General features: G+C 48.3%; 1 protein-coding gene across 1 annotated transcript; it reads right to left on the bottom strand.

The window, feature by feature from the left end:
* Window positions 1–894: 894 nt before the first annotated feature.
* Window positions 895–14,063, bottom strand: FASLG (Fas ligand (TNF superfamily, member 6)). The gene is made up of 5 exons (XM_005867665.2): window positions 13,844–14,063; window positions 7,867–8,317; window positions 7,241–7,286; window positions 2,964–3,020; window positions 895–2,048 (listed from the first exon to the last, which is right to left on the bottom strand). Exons 2-5 carry the CDS (start codon window positions 8,206–8,208, stop codon window positions 1,654–1,656), a joined length of 840 nt encoding a protein of 279 aa, XP_005867727.1. The 5' UTR covers window positions 8,209–8,317; window positions 13,844–14,063; the 3' UTR covers window positions 895–1,653.
* Between the last annotated feature and the right edge of the window lie 3,090 nt (window positions 14,064–17,153).

Below are 17,153 nucleotides of genomic sequence, written 5' to 3'. Positions count from 1 at the left end.
GGTTCCCCTTGCAGCCCCCGCTTCGTCCAGAAGGTTGTCTGGAAGGATGTCCGGCCTAATTAGCATATTATGCTTTTATTATTATAGATATATAGAGATAGATAAAACGTTGAAGCAACTAAGCTGGAATAATAGGAGATGATTTGTGAAAATAAAATGCCTGAAATAAAATTTCAAAAGAGGTATGCTAATGTTTAACAATGACAGTCTAGAGAAGGCCATGGTAGTGGCTGAAGACAATAGGAAAAGGAAATTGTGAGTGATCAAAGTGAAAATGCAAGAAGCCACGTGTTTAGATGGATCTCTCAAGAGCAGTGACTTCTGGAGAACAAAGTGTCTCTCACAGAGTAGCTTATAAATAATGGTACATATCTTTTTTTGACATTCTACTATGTGTCAAATACTTTATGTACATATCAGCCCTTTTCTGTCTAAGAGAGGTCAAGGGGCCTGCACAGTGAATACATAGTTAATAAGTGGAGGAATGAAGATTCAAACTCAGGTCATTTTAGTCCAAAGTCTGTGCCCTTTCCACTATGCCCCCAGGAAAAGACAAGTTGTCGTCAAATCTATGGAAAGTTGGGTGAGCTTAACACCGGCAATAATACCAGCAATGGAAACTTTGAATCATGGAAGACAGAGAGGGAAGAAAATACAGAGAGGGGACGAGAGCCTGGCAAAGTGCTTCTCACCCCAGTAAATTCTCCTTGAAGTGGCCTTAAGTCATTACGAATTAAGAAGCCATGGAAGGAAGAAAGACTAAGGAAAAAAGCAAAATCTTTCTGACTTCTAAAAAGTACATCCATATTTCTTATCTGTATTCTAAAATATAGTTTTTATTACATGTATTCTTTCCATTTAAAATGCACAAAATATATATAAATATTGGTTATATTATAGGAAAACAGCATCACTAGGTGACAATCCAAGATTAGAGGACTGTTAGAGTTGGTTGCCAAGAAGCATTTGAAACTGACACCAAATGCATCCCATATTTCCCTAACATGTTCTTCCTATTTAGGTAGCTTTCCTAATCACACACACACACACACACACACACACACACACACACACACACACACACCCCCCACACCTACCATTGCTCTGGAAACATACATGCTGTATAGGGAATGGACTGCATCCCCCAAAGATATCCCTAGCTTTTCTATTTGCTTTACCTGGCAGCTCAGGCTATGGCTTGAGAAGTAAAAATGCTGTCACTGGGACACCGGCCTTTCAGTCTCTTGAGCTTAGTCACCTTTTTCCATCCCTTACAACTGAAAAACAGCCTCCCTGAGGTAGACAGTAGACCCACCGCAAGAGGTGAGTTAGAAGGTGTCCATTGCGATGTGCCCAAACACTCTTTGCCTCTGAAGCTGAGTGTAGAACACCCCGGTAGCTGCTTTGGCCCATCTTGCATTTTGACATGCAGCCCAGAGTGTTATGTTCACCAGCTATCTTCCTCATCCTGTCTGGCTCATGGACCTTGGGCGAGATGGGGAACCGTAGACCTGCTGGACTCTGTGGTCTCAGAATCCTCTTGGTTTATGTCTTCTCACTTGACCTCAAGTGGGCTTAAGAAGACCCTCCTTCAAGACAACATTCTCAGTGCCTGTATCAAGGAGCCATAATGGAGAGAACCCCAAAGTGCGCTTAGAGCTTATATAAGCCAAAAAATGTCTTAGACTCTTCAAAATTCACCAGAGAGTACTCAGACACATTAACATATAAATGGTCAGCACTGGTGAGATTGAACACCGCACCCAGGTAGCTGCTACGGGCCCACATCTGGCCGGTAGTGCAGTAGTCCATCATCTTCTCCTCCATCAGCACCAGGTCCTGGGGATACTTCAAGTTCCTCATATAGACCTTGTGGTTCAGGGGCTGTTTCTTGCAGGACTGACCCCGGAAGTACACTTTGGAATACACGAAGTACAGCCCAGTGTCATTGATCACGAGGCTGCTCTTCTTATACTTCACCCCAGAGACCAGGGCAATTCCATAGGTGTCTTCCCATTCCAGAGGGATGGATCTTGAGTTGGGCTTGCCTAAAACCAAGTCAGAGATGAGCTTTTAGCCAGGGATGCTCATGCACCCGACAAACTAAGCTTCCAAGGCAAAACTGTGGACCTGCCTTCCCTTGAGCAAAAGGTTGTGTGTGTGTGTGTGTGTGTGTGTGTGTGTGTGTGTGTTTTAATCCAAAATGACATAACCCCCATAGAGCTGGCCAAGGGGTCAGACTCATCCATCACTAAATTCCTTCTGAGACACACAATGGACAATAATATATACCCTTAACCAACTGCAGTAAGAAGTTAGTGAGCAGAACTTGGCTCTCTGGAACAAAAGTTCTATGATCTTCAGAAATAGAAGGTTAGGCTCTAGGGTCCTTCCAGGAGGGAAAAAGCCAAATCCAAGGAACTCTCTACAGATCTAAAGTTGGAAAGGACCTCAGGGACCCAACTCCTCACCTGCAGTCCCCCTCTTTGGGCTGAAACCCCCTTTCCTCTGTGTCCCCACAACATCATGCACACACCTTAAGCAGAGAACCTCTCCAGTATTGAAGTGCTGACCTGTGTACCTCTTTCCCTATTGGATTTTAGGCTTCTTGAAGGCGGAACCACGGATTGTTTCTCTCCATGTCCCCAAGGCTTGGCACATACACATGTATGTGCTCTATAGAAGCCTGTCTCCGGACTGGATCATTCTGCCTAAGCAATCCCAGGGACAGTGGCACACACAGTCTGTGATACTCATCCACTTCTCGGTGTGTATGAACTTCCCACAGGGACTGCCCCTACCACATCGCTATCAATCATTTCACTCCACAACACAACCACCGGCTGAAAGTCCACCCGTGCCGGGACGGGGCCTCTCCTCCAATTATCAGCTCCCCCAGAACACAGCGATGGAGACCGACCAGCTGTTCTACTTCCTGCCTCTTGCACCTTCCCGATACACACCTGTCAAATGGGCCACTTTCCTCTGCTCCCCTTTTTCAGAGCTTGGATTGGGGTGACCTGTATCGTAGAGAGATGAGATATAGAAGTAAAAATGAGATATTGACTATTCTTTTGGTGGAACTCTAAACAGGGCATTTAAATAAAAGAGATTTTTTAAAAAATGCATAAATGGCAACAGTCTAACACATACTAAAGCAAATCCAAACTGTGGAACTCATAGCCCCCGTATTACAGACAGGGAAAGGTAAAAAATAAACCAAATTAAGACAGACGTAGGCATGTTATACTGTTACAATAAAATGACATTCGTTAACAATTTCATTCATTCATTAGGAGCTGTCATACCAGTTCCTGCATTTGGAACGTGCCACAACCCTTTCAGCTGTAGAGATTCCGGTCCCACCTCGTAGATGGCAAAATGAGCTTAGAAGTTGGGTGGCTTGTTCAACAAGACCCGACTACTCAGGGTCAGAGTGGGACCGACACTGGGGCATCCTGACTCCAATCCGGGACTCTTTCTGCTCTGGCTTTACTGTCCCTAAGACTCAGCAGGCCAGAGGGTGAAGAGGACTGGTAATTCACCTCCTGGCTGCTAGGTCTTCTCCAAAGGCATTCTACAACCTGCCCCACATTAATTATCCTAAGGCTCAAACACCTTGAATGGATTCATTGAATGTATAACTGTGTATGGTTCCCCTAGGACTCCTGGTGTGGCCTGAACATGCCCAGCTCTCTGCCTCTGTGCCTTTGCTGATGTTGTTCCTTCTACCCAGAATGCCCTTCCAAACAGATCTCTATGTTAGATTGCTATCAACCCTATAAATACCATCGAAAATACCTCTTTCTTCGGGGCACCCTCCCAAGCCTTTTTAGTCAAATAGGATTTTCCCCTCCCAGAATCATCCTGTCTTCACCTCTCTTGCCCACTTGGATACCTACCCCTTTTCTGTGAAAACTGTGTAACTTGCCTACCTCTCTCAAATAAATGGTAAACTCCTTACTACAGGTTCAATCCACCAGAGTATCCAGGTCAGTTTCTAACACAGGGCATGTGACCAGTAAATGTTTGCTAAATTACATTGAGGAGTTAAAATAGAGAATAGTTCTCAAAATAGACACTACTTCTCTGACTTCAAATATTTAACTGAATAGAGCTATAGAGCTACCACTTAGCTAATGAATTGAGCTAAGACACTGGAGAAGGAGTCTTAGAAAGGTGCATGAGAAGGCCTCAACAACTGAGAACATTCCCTGAGCTCTTGCTACCTCTGCAGCCACCCAAGATCACCCACCATGAATGAGGTGCTAGTGAACAGGAAAGGCGAAGCTGACTCTTGCCTGCATCCCTGCACCACAAGCCGTCTGTGCAGCTGATCTGGCATTAGGCCATGTTCTGACAGGAAATGGTGCATATCTTTATAGCCCTCAGAGAGCCTTGTATGGTATAGTTCTCATAGAAAGCGCTCAGTAAGATTACCTGCTGGATAAATACTGGAATAAGGAAACTAGAAATATAACCCATACTTGGGTGATGACTGTTTTCTGCCCCAGGATCTTTGCACATGCCATTTTCATTGCTGAAATGCTTTCTCCTACCCTCCCACGGCACTACACACACACACACACACACACACACACACACACACACACAATCACAAGACCTCCTTGGGACTTTCCAGACCATCTGCCTTAGGCACACTCAGCACGCTTTGGAAAGATATGGTTTGTTTGCCCGCTTTGGTTAGCTCCTCCAGCTTGCTTCAAGCTCAATGAGGGTAGGTCCCTCGTCTCTCTTGTTCTCAGTGGTCACCCCCAACCCAACACCCAGCCTGGCACATAGGAAGCACCCCAAGAACATTTGTGAATGAATAAAAGAGATAATGAATTAACTGTGGCAAAATGGAACATGAAAAAGATGTACATAAAGAAGCTTAGTGCCTCCCAGAGGGAATCAGTCACCATGCTAAAATATAAATTCTTCCCAGTTCTTTGCTAAGAACATCAAGATATAAAAATATGCATATATGTATATAGTCAATATTAAACTAACGTATGTCCTTACCTAACACTATAGAGTGCACACTCTCGATGACATTAAGTGTTCTTCTAATATATGGTTTTTAGCTGCTGTTTATTATGCTGTCATCTCAATACACCATGGTGCATTCAACTAATCTCCTATTAAGAGGCATTTACATTTCTTCCGAATTGTTTATTATAAATGGCCTTGTAAGGAAGTGATGAACATCCTTGTACATAATTTTTCAGGCACAGCTCTAATTATTTTCTAAAGATAAATTCTTTGTGATAAGATTACAAGGTAAATTAACAGTTTTGATCCTTTGATATATGTTTCCAAACTGCTCTTCAGAACTTACAGGCCCCTGGCTGTCCATCATGTTTAAGCAGCCCCTTTCTCTCATTTCTTCCCAGCTGGGTTTGTTTTTTCCTAATTTGATGGATGAAGATGGGTATCTCTTGTTTTAATTTGCATCTCTTATCTTATTAGCAAAGTTGCTAATTTGATTTCCATGTGATAATTAACCAATGTTGGGTCCATCTGGGTTGATCTGGAGAAGATGATTGTTCTGGGGTTGGTAGACCTGACTCATCTGCTCGCTTGACTTTTAATCACTAAGATGACTCCAGAGAGTGGGTGAAAGATGAGTAATTGGGTACCAGTTTCACCAGCCACATTCCACTGATTTTCAAATCTATTTTAGCCTAGAAATCTTCTAGAGGCTTTGTTTTTTCTAGCAAATATTTATACACTGCTTGTGCCCATCTGGACTTTCTTACCCTTAGGGACTTGGACCCAGAGCTGGGGACCAGAGCCTCCTGAGGTTGGCTCCTACATTCTAGGCAGCAGGGCGATTTGGATCACCTGAGCAGGCACTTCCTGAGGAATGGGCTCCCCTTACTGACTGGCCAGTGCTGCCTTATGTTTTCTTCCCAATTTCTAATAAGATTTACTTACTGTCTTCGCAGAGGCATCTTTCTTCCCATCTATATTTCTCATTTCATAATCATCAAAGAGAGATGGGAGTTGCCTTATTTCACGAGGTATCAGTCCATATACTGGAAAGCCCTGTAGGTCCACACCAGTGGTTTGGGGCATGTGGCCTCATCTGCCTGGTGTTTTGTCCCTCTTCTGAAAAATGAGATGACTGGACCAGATGCAATCTAAGCTCCCTTCCTATTCTTAGCAAGTCTAAAGGTCCATAAGTCCTAGGTTAATCTCTCTGTCCTAAATCTGTCTGCCCACAGTTTCCAAAACTATGTCCGGAAATGTGATGAGGTCAATGCTCAACATTTCGCCTTCCTCCTGTCCTGGATCTCATACAAAGAATTTTCCTTTATTATTTGAATAATGGCTGACGTCTTCCCCCAATCTTTCTAGTGACTGCAAAAGAACCATCCTAATGTGGATGATCAATTCCCCACTTTTTAAAAGCTTCGGTACATCCTATTAAATGCTTTAACTAAAGCTTGACTCTTGATTAATCTCTTAGAGAATTTAAAGAGAAGACCTTTCCTAGAAACATCTCTCTCTCTCTCTCTCTCTTTCTCTCTCTCTCTCTCTCTCTCTCTCTCTCTTTCTCTCTCTCTCTCTCTCTCTCTCTCTCTCTCTCTCTTTCTCTCTCTCTCTCTCTCTCTCTCTCTCTCTCTCTCTTTCTCTCTCTCTCTCTCTCTCTCTCTCTCTCTCTCTCTTTCTCTCTCTCTCTCTCTCTCTCTCTCTCTCTCTCTCTTTCTCTCTCTCTCTCTCTCTCTCTCTCTCTCTCTCTCTTTCTCTCTCTCTCTCTCTCTCTCTCTCTCTCTCTCTCTTTCTCTCTCTCTCTCTCTCTCTCTCTCTCTCTCTCTCTTTCTCTCTCTCTCTCTCTCTCTCTCTCTCTCTCTCTCTTTCTCCCCACCTCTCTGAGGAGTTTCAGCCACCGCCCTGTGCCTGGGACCCAGGAGGCCTGAGGAAGGAGACTGACCTGGAGCCAGCTTCTCAGGCAACAAAGATCCAGGGTTGAAGAGGTGTGTGTCTCTTCCCAAAGTGGAAATTATTTTTAATTGTGGGAAGTACTCAGATACACTTATTTTGAGCAATTAACTTGACTTCATAGTTGAGGGCAGCTCAGAGAACCAAAAGGACCAGAGATTCAGAATCAGCCAGGATTCCTATTGTAGTAGAATGTGCCCGAGAACAGATGCAACTCACAGCATTCCACCCACAGGGCCCAGCTCTGAGGACCATCTTTGGAAACTCAATCTGCATGCATAAAAGGACTCACCTATTTGCTTCTCCAAAGATGATTCAATATGCCTTTGGCTGGAGGACTGACAAAGAGAAAGAGAAAAGTCGTATAATAAATATAAAGTTTCCTAAGCAAAGGAGACGGAATTGCTCAATATATCAGGCTCTGGGAAGGCATCTACATACCACACAGCCTCTCCTACCTCGGACTTTGGCCGAGCAGCTGTGTCTCCCTGTGCTCCAGCTTTGTGATTTGGCATACTTCTGACATTTTTAACTCTTTTTAAAAAAAATTTTTTTTTTAGTTTGGCCATTTGCACAAATTCACTTCCAAGTGATGCTCAATGTTCCTTTTCCTTGTGTCACTAAGGACGTGGCTCACCAGGCTGACTTGCCATCTCAGAAAGGAAGACTGTAGCTGCAGCCTCTCATGACCCTGATCCTCTACATGATAAAAGATATTCCTTTTACTTATGTGAGCCTCCAGTTCTCTGTCCGTAGCACAGAATGACTAAGACGGTCCACCTCTGAGGCAGGAATATGGGACTGAAGAGCACTTTGCAAGGAAGACCATGGTCCACGTGGACCAGGGCAGCCTGACACCGTCCACTGTGTGGAGCTGTTCCAGCCCAGCACTCGGGCCCCAGCAAGCACAGGGCTTACCTCTCTGAGCTCGGCCAGCTCCTTCTGCAGGTGGAACAGCTGAAACATCCCCAGCCCCAGCACAACCAGGGCCACCAGGATCATGAAAAACATCACAAGGAGACACAGGCCTGTGTTGTGGTCCCTGCTCTTCTTCAGAGGTGGCAGTGGCAGTGGAGGCAGGGGTGGCAGTGGCGGTGTTGGTGGTGGTGGTGGCGGCGGTGGCGGTGGCCTCCTCTGGCCAGGTCTTCTAGGCACCGAGGAGGGACAGGGGAGGACTGTCCCTGGAGAAGTCCAAGGGGAGGGGGCCCTGCTGTCCACCCAGTAGATTTGGGGGTACGGGTAGTTTAGGGGCTGCTGCATGGCAGCCACAGAACCTGCAAAGGGCGTACCTCCTTCTTAGTCCCTGGAGTCCAGGTGTCACGAGGGGACATCTGCTGCTGACTGCTCGAGAGGAGGGAGCCGGCGCCTTCTTTATAGAGTTTCCATGGTTAAGGGAAACACCTCACTTTGGTTCTCTCTTTCAGCTTCTCAGAGAGACACCCACTCACTTTGCATCTGAAGCTGAGAACCCTCAGGAAGCTCAGCGCAAACCCCGGGAAGTTTCCACCCACAACGTTCTGATGAAAGCCTGCACTGCCCAATGGCTGCGCGAGCACCGGCGAGGCTGGGAGGCTGGAAGCTGAGAACCCTCAGGAAGCTCAGCGCAAACCCCGGGAAGTTTCCACCCACAACGTTCTGATGAAAGCCTGCACTGCCCAATGGCTGCGCGAGCACCGGCGAGGCTGGCGGGAGGCTGGGCGGGCCCTGCGAGCAGGTAGCACCAGGTGCAGGCCCGTGGCTTCAGCTGCCGCCCAGCTACGGGCGGGCGCAGTGGCCATGGGTACATCCAGGCACCGAGGGGCACGCCGTGGAGTTGTGGTGGGAAGCGTGGCTTTCACATCTTACCTTTTACATGAAAGACTCGTCCCCTGCTGTCATCCTCTCCCTGCACAAAGCCTTTGTACCTGACCTTCCAAAGCACCATAATCTACAGTGAAACACCGGCCCCACCCACTCGCCAGAGAGTCCACCAGAGGTTGCAAACCAGTGGCCCATGTGCCTTATGGAACCACAGACCTGCTTTGCTTGTGCTTCGCAATGTGTTTTCTTTTCCGTGGTTGTCCCCTTATAAAATTGGGATGTTTCATAATAAACATCTATTTTCTGTTTTTGAACATTAGGATGTTGGACACCCTGAAGGCCATCTCTGCAAATGCAATCAGCAAGATCTGGGCACCAGCTGCCCCCCTTCCCCATGAGACACGTACTCCAGGCTGCCCAGCCTGCACCCCCTCCTCCCCACAGCCAATGCCGTCCTGGTCCCCGGAGCCGTTCCTGTTTGCAGGGGCTGTTATGGCTGGCAGGTGAAATGCAGGCTGCCCAGTTTAATTTGAATTTCAGATCAACAGTAAATGATGTGTAGGGTTAAGTAGGTCCTAAATATCACAAGGAATATGTTTTAAGAAGTATTCATTGTGTATGTGAAATTCAAATTGAACTGATTGTCCTACTTGTTTGTTGGTAAAGATGGCAACTCTACCTGGACTGGCCCCACCCTTTCCTCTGGCCTCAGATACCATTTATGTGCCAACAACTTCCCAGCTCAGCTTTGGTCACAGTCCTTCTTCCTATAAACCATATAAACCTCTCACAAACTCTTACTCTCCATTCTACTGGAGGGCCCTGCTTTTCAATGTCATTAGCTGCTCTATCATGCTTTGGCATTTCCGTGACTATCATTCTGGCTCTCCCCCTGCACCAAATCAACGCCAAACCTGTGTCCCTGCCACATTCTGCCCGCCCCACCCCTCCCTATACAACCTGTAATCACCTGAGGTCACTCTTTCTGGTGACAACTTCAACTCCTCTCTCTTCTTCTCTCCCTACATTTAACGAGTCACCCAGGACAACTGTTTCTCACATCACACCTTCTCCACTCCCATTCTTCCTGCTGCTATTTTTGTAATCTCTCACCTGAAATACTGCAATGGCCCCCTAACTGGTCACTCTGCCACCAGCTGTTCCCAAACCCAAGACTCCCTGCAAAATGCTGCAAGAAAGGTTTTGAAAAACAAATTTAGTTCTCTCACTTTCTTGCCTAAACCTTCTGTTGGGAGGTTCAATTCATCACATAACAACTTTTTACATAGAGTCTTGTTCTGGGCTCTTATTTCCATTTCATTGGTTTGTTTCTGTATCCCAGGACCAGGGTCACACGGTTTTCATAATCATGGCTTTGTAGAATGTCTCAAGAGCTAGTTATGACAAAGTTCCCCCTCTTCGCTCTTCTTTTTCAAATTGATTGGGCTACTTAAGTATATTTAATCTCTCCTGAAAAGATTAGGACAAAATAGTATCATGTTCCTAAATGTTCTAGAGCACGATTAACTGTAATTGCAGTAGTTTGGGGGGAGGGTTATTTTTACAATGTTTTTTCCCTGATTAGATTTTTCACGACCTTTAAAATTTTTCTCTAGGATGGTTTCCTACATTCTTTCTTAGATTAATTGCTTGACAGTTTGTAGTTTTGTTGTGATTATACATGGTGTCCTGTTTTCTGTGCTATTTTTCCTCTCTGTGGAGGGCAAGATGACCCAGGGATCCCCCACCTCCCGGGATTCATGCCTTTTTATAATACCACTCATATTCAAGTGGTAGTTTAGGGGGACATACATTCCCACATCAGACATTCCCCCCCCCCCACCCAAGATTTTTCAATGATGACTCTTTGTCTTTTCGCATCCAGAGCCGTTTTAGAGAAGTCGGTGGTCCATCCAACTCCCATTCCCTTTCAGGCGTTTTGCTTTTTCCCTCCACAAGGTGAGAGGCAGAGCCAAGACTCTCACAGCCAATTCTGACTGCTCTCCGCAGGCTGTGCTGCTTCTCTGTTGTTTTTGCAGAGGCCCCTCTCTACTCCCACCTCACAAGATCTGATTGGCTCGGGAAATTTGCAAGGGGTAGAAGGTTTGTTTTCTCACTTGAGTAGGTAGGTAGCCACTGCTTGCTTTATGCTTCAATTTGATCTCTTGTGTCCAAGAGAATGGCGACTTTGATGTCCTTTTGTAGTCTGGAAGGATGAGTTGGGGGATAAGCTATGAAGCATCACCCTTGTTTCTCCAAGTTACACCAGGTTGAGGGGAGAAATCAAGAGAGAGAGGATGACAGTGGCAATGGGGCCAAAATGATCCTTCAGCCCCACCCCCCAAAACAGGATGATCAGATCCAAGATACTCCCTTTCTTGCCCTGCCCCTGTGGATCACTCGGAGGCTGGTCAGGAAAGCAGAAGCCACTCCAAATATTCAGAGGAAGGAAAGGGTTAATGCAGGGACTGAAGGCTGCAAGGGCAAAGGTCAGGGAGGTCACTGAAATGCAAAACCTTGAAATGAAAAATTCGTGCTACAGCCAATAGTTTTAGCTGCCAGCAGCACTCAAGTGGGCGATTCTTAGGAGGGCATGACAAAGCTCAAGAAACACACCCGACCCCTGTGCCGTCTCCCACATGCCTTTCAGCAGCTGCCCTGAACAATGGCTCCTCCTCTTTCACCTTCCAATCTCCTGCAATTGCTTCTCCATTGTCAGGACCCAATCAGGATCCCACTTGCCAGGGAATGTAGAAATGGTAATATATAGGCTCCTAGGGACAGGGAGAGCACTGGGCATTGACAAATCATATGTGTTACACTGTCTGTCTTGTTCAAGGGTGCAGTCTCAACCAATACACATGGACTGAATTAATGAAGACAGGAGGGTCCCAGGTCAGGAACAGGACTCTTTGGGGGGAATGGAAGATTCTTCCGCAACCTCAGTCAGTGATGAGATGTGCCCCATCCCCCGACACTCTGCAGGTGCTGCCCGCCTGCTGCTGACTTTATTTTATTGTGGAAGCTTGACAACATTCACATTCAAGTAGAAATCTGACCATGCTGGTCTGCTGTGTCAAACAACACTCTTTTTTATTTATTTATTTTCATGCGCCTCAGGCATGAAACAGCTCTGGCCACCGACACAGGCATCAAGCTAGGATGAACTAAGGACTGTACATCTGCTTTGCCCCTGATTGATCTAAGAGCAACACCACTATTCAGGTGTCTCCTTGCCCATTGCCAGGGGGTTTCAAACAACACTCTTGTGGCTCACCATCGCCTTAAGAAAGGAATCTGAACTCTTCATCATGACTTCTAAGCCTCTGCATTATCTGGGCTCTTCCTAACTCTACAACCTATCTCATTCTACTCTACCTCTCTCACCACACTGTGGCCACACTGGCCTTTCTGTTCACCAAACATGGCAAGTACTTGCCCACCTGAGGGCCTCTGCCTAAGATGCTGCTGTTCCCAATCTAGACTGGTGTTGGAGACACTCCATAAATATCTGTTGATTCAATAAATATAGATGAGGAGACTGACGCTCAAATAAGTTAAGTGATCCTTTTGGCCCCACTGCCGCTGTCATCCTCACTCTCTTGCTTTCTCCTGGTGTAACTTGGAGAAACAAGAGTGATGCTTCATAGCTTATCCCCCAACTCATCCTTCCAGACTACACACATCCTTCCAAAAGGTCCCACACCCTGTGTGCATTTGAGCCAAAACTCTAACCCCGAAAGGCCACAGAATGAGAGTGATTACGAAGCAAGAATGCTCATGTCTCCCTGTGAGCAGCACCCCTAAGAGCACAGGGCTGGGAGCCCACCTGCAGGGCGGCGAGGAAGTGGGGTGGGGTGTGAGACACACCCCAAACACCATCTTTTAAGACTGGAAATGCCTGATCTTGTGGGCTCTTTCATGAACCCCTACTTGATGTTTCAAACACTTCATTGCATAAACGTGTGTCATGGTGGGTTTGTGGGAAAGCCAGATGCACCAAAGACAGGCTGAAATGTCAAAGTCGTTGTTCTCATCACCCACTGTTTCCTTTGAGAGTCTGGCAGATGTTGGTCAGGGCTGTGCAGCTGGATGCCTCGAGAGCCTCCCACCCTCGGGTCCCACAAGAAGCCAGTTTTGAACCCACAGCCTTGCGCCAGCAGAAAGGGGGCAGCCAGCCTCGGCCCAGTGAGTGACGAGCGCTAGGCCGCACCTGTTTGTTATCTCACAAATGAGATACTCGCCCCTGAGCCTGGTTTGCAAACCAGCTGCAGCTCTGTCTCACCAGCCCAGAACCTTCCATGGCTCCAGAATCTCAACGCTAGAATGCTGCGGTCACGCTATCATGCCCCTTTCTTACCGATGGGGACCTGAGCTCCACAGAGGTAAGCGGTGTCCCCGAAGACCACAGCCGGTGTGTGGAAGAGTCAGGAAGACTCAGTCCTGTCTCCTCGTACTGCCCCTCCCCACACACACCTGAAACACCTGGACATGCACTGGCACACCTGATGCCTCCCAGGACAGGGGCGGACACCTGTCTGAGTCAGCCTCTGCTCTGCAGACACCTGGCCCAGGAGCACCCGACCCCACAGTGCATTCATCCTTGCACGTCTCACCTCACATATGAAGGCGACCGCTCTGTAAAGAAAGGGGGAGCTCCCCCGGGGCCTGCTTGGGCTCCATCCCTCAAGGCAGGGATTCCAGGGAGAGAGCAAAGGGCCTGCGGTTTTCTTCCCCTGGCAGCTCTGAATTAACTCACCCCATGGCTCTGCATGTTCCTTATCCCCGCACAGCAAATATTTCTCTACACTCCACCTGCACCCTGCCTCGCGCACGCGTGCGCGTGTGTGCGTGCGTGCGTGTGTGCGTGTGTGTGAGACCTTCTGCAAAGGCTCCACTCACGCTCCCTGGGCTCTGGCTAACAAGGGCGAAGGAAGGGCCTGGAGAGGGTTGGAGCAAAGAATAAGGACGCAGTAACTATGATCTCTAAAGAGTCTGACCCCCCCCCCCCCCCCCCCCCACACACACACACACCTTCTGTTGGTTCTGTTTCAGCTCCCTCTCCCCAGAGTGAGGCACAAGATGGGTGGGATACGCGGAAGTGGTCAGAAGGCGGCAGGAACCACTTCCTTTCGCAGAAGGTCTTGGGGTTGACGCTAAGTGTCCAGGCTTCTCTGCTCAGAAATCTCTTCTCTCGTTTACAGATGCACATTTTCTACATTCTCCACTTTTTCACATCTTCCTGCACCTCCTGGCTGGAGAGATGCCTGTGTTCACAGTCATGGGAGTGAGAACTGAAATCAATCTTAACACACGGTCATCTGTTCATTCATTCATTCATTCATTCGCTCTGCACATACCATGTGGCCCAGGTCAGGCATGGACCCTGCCTTGGCTCTCAGCACAGTGTGGTCATCCAGTGTAACCCCCTCATTGTCCAGGAAATCTGAGATAAAAGACCTTCCCCAACTCCACTGAGCACCGTGGCCGCAGCATATCACTTCCTTCTTTTTTTAAAATGTAAGCCTGTTTGAGTTGGGTTTCTGATACTTGAAACCAAGAGACCTAAAAATGCAAACACTGGAAGCCTAAAGGGAGCAAGAGTTTCAGGGAAAGGGTAGTGGCCAATGTTTTGTTCCTGGCCTGACACCTGCCAGCCCCTGAGAAGAGAAAAGGTCAACCCCACCAAATGGGGGTGCCAGTGGCAGAGCCCAGCTCGCCCAGAGAAAAGACCCCATCCTGGGCTGCATCTCGTCCCTCCACCCACCCAACCTCCCAGTGAGACTCAATTCGAGCATGAAACTGCTTTCGATGAGTTTCGCCTCCTCTGACTCCCACAAGGCTTTCCAGGTCCCCAGAGGGTGATTTTTAATGTAGATGCACCCAGAGGCCTGAATTGGGGTTCATCATCAGCCGTGTTTCCTCCATTTATCATAGACATCCGATCCCCAAGTCCTTCCTTCCATCTCTGTCCCTGCCTGTGTGGACACTGGTCCTCTAACGAAGGGACAGCATTCACGATTGACTGCCGCTCCTAGTGTTTCAGTAGCCGCCCTGATTTCTTGCGGCCTTTCCTGGCTGACTCCCTGCGGATCGTCAGTCCCTCCTCCCCACGTGGAGCTGGAGGAAGGGGCACATTGCGGGCTAAGGAGCCCCACAAAGCCAGGAGCTACTCGGTCCTCCTGCCGCCGACCCCCTGAGCACCAGGCACCTTATACCCCTGTGGGGATCCAAGGGAACACGGAGACACCCCTGTCTTTCAGGCTCTTCCACAGGCACCTATCAGCGGGGTCTTGTTTGCAGCCCTCAGATTACATGATAACTGTTAAGGTTATGAGCAGTCAGAAGACATCACACCTTTCTGAAGCGCATGCCATGTTGGGGGCTCCACCAGCCCGACCTGATCTATTTGAAATGTGTTCGGAAGGCCTCACAACCCCCTGCCCAGTGCGTGCCCAGTGCAGCGCATCAGGGACCAGGAGTGGGCAAGGGCAGGGTCTACCCTGGACCCCTCAGCTCCTGCGTGCTGAGCTCAGCACTGCCCACCTTAGGGGATAAAGGGGCGCTGGCCAGTCCTCACACTCGGGTGGCCCAGCGCACAGACCGCGCTGAAGCAGAGAAGGCCCCAGGAACAGTAACTGCGTTACTAGCGTGATAACCGCTCTGGATACATGCATGTTAGTAGCAGGTTGGAAAGGAGAGGAGTCCTGTTTGGACTGAGGGTGGAGCTGGGAGAGAAGGAAACAGTTCATGGAGGAGGTTGAATCTGAGATGGAGCTTGAAGAATGAGGCCCACTCATTTCTTTTAACTTTGTGACTAAGGGGCAAAAAAAAGATCAAGTAACCAGTTCAAGAGGAACTGTCAGTCTGAGAAGTGACCGGATTCCTCATTGCTCATGTGATCAGAGCCTTCCTGCCAGCCCGGCGCATCCTGTCCACTGGGCAGCGAGGTTAGTTGCACCTGCACCCCTCCCGCACCAGCCCTACTCTTCCGAGGGAAGGCACACACGCGGTGCCCGTGGTGGGCTGTCCCCCTCAGCCACCCTCCGGGGCACGAGCACCCCAGGCAGCGCCTGTCGCCCTGCCCGGGGCCGCTGCTCCTCTTGCAGGTTTTAGTGTGGGCACTTTCTTTTGGGTTGGCTCTGACCCAGCTCGAAAGTCAGGGTTTCCAGAGATGAGACAGATCAGAGGCTGCTCTGCCCACAGCCCTCTGTGGTCTGGGCTGGAGCCTGGCGTTCCAGAGCACAATGGAACATGTGCGTGCCACACCGCCGAGCAACTGTGATTCAGCCCGCCTCTTGTTCCATGAGCTGTGACACCCGGGGAGAGGCTGCCCAGACATGGGTCTTCGAGAAAACCTGCAGGCACCCTCGCTGGGGTTCTCAGAGCGTCAGACAAAGAAGGCTTTAACCACTGGAAACTCGGGTGGCAGGAGGCAGAGGAAACCACAGCACAGAGCCAGAGGAGCTGCTGGGAGAGGGGCTGTGCCAGGGAGAAATTCTCCTGTCCTGTGGCTGTGCCCTCCATCCACAGGGTCTCTTCTGGTCTCGCATCAGGCTGTCCTTCCTCACGTCACCTGCCTGCTCCATCTGCATGAGTGAGTTTGCAACCTCCAGCTTGGCTCCAGAATGCCTGGCTTAAAAATCCCGCCATGGTTACATTTACACAATGGAATACTACTCCGCCATAAAAAAAGAAGAAATTCTTACCTTTTGCAACAGCATGGATGGACCTGGAGAGCATTATGCTAAGTGAAATAAGCCAATCAGAGAAAGACAAATACTATATGCTCTCACTCACATGTGGAATCTAATGAACAAAATAACAAAGTAGAGACAGACTCATGGATATAGAGACAGTCTGACAGCTGTCAGAGGGGAGGGGTTGGGGGGTTGTAGGTGAGAAGGGTGAAGCATTTAAACAAAGAAAAAAAAGAAAGAACTATGGACACAGACAACAGTATGGTGACTGCCAGAGGGAAAGGCTGGGGGGGGGGCGGGCGTAGAAGAGGGCAAAGAGGGATAAATAGTGATGAAAGGAGACTTGACTTGGGTGGTAAACATAATATACAGATGATGTACTGTAGAATCTGAAACCTGTATAATTGTATTCACCAATGTCACCCCAATAAATTCAATAAAATAAAAAATTCTACCATGATAGTGTTGGGACCCTGGGCTGCCCCAAGATATCCCACAATGGCATATGGGTTATTTTGCACTAAAATCACCTAAAAAGCAGCAGCAGTGGGAAGAACTCTCTGACTGCTCTGTGCCCCTTAAAGCAGGAAATGAATCTCTGTGACAGATGCCCTCCCCCTCCTGAAGGACTGAGAGACAACCTATCACAAGTTATAAAACCCAGGGTCCTTGGGCAGAGGTTCCCATTCTACCCCACATCCCCTC

Source organism: Myotis brandtii, unplaced genomic scaffold (assembly GCF_000412655.1).
Source record: "Myotis brandtii unplaced genomic scaffold, ASM41265v1 scaffold250, whole genome shotgun sequence".
In the NCBI taxonomy this organism is placed as follows: Eukaryota; Metazoa; Chordata; class Mammalia; order Chiroptera; family Vespertilionidae; genus Myotis; species Myotis brandtii.
The sequence above is the reverse complement of the archived record's forward strand: the minus strand, read 5'-3'. Positions and strand labels throughout refer to the sequence as shown.

Bases quoted from the DNA above. Each gene is read 5' to 3' on its own strand.
- FASLG (XM_005867665.2), bottom strand. From the start codon at position 8,208: ATGCAGCAGCCCCTAAACTACCCGTACCCCCAAATCTACTGGGTGGAC. The intron at 7,287-7,866 runs GTAAGCCCTGTG...TCTCTTTGTCAG, and splicing joins AGCTGGCCGAGCTCAGAGAG to TCCTCCAGCCAAAGGCATAT. The intron at 2,049-2,963 runs GTGTGTATCGGG...ACTTGGTTTTAG, and splicing joins GAAAGTGGCCCATTTGACAG to GCAAGCCCAACTCAAGATCC.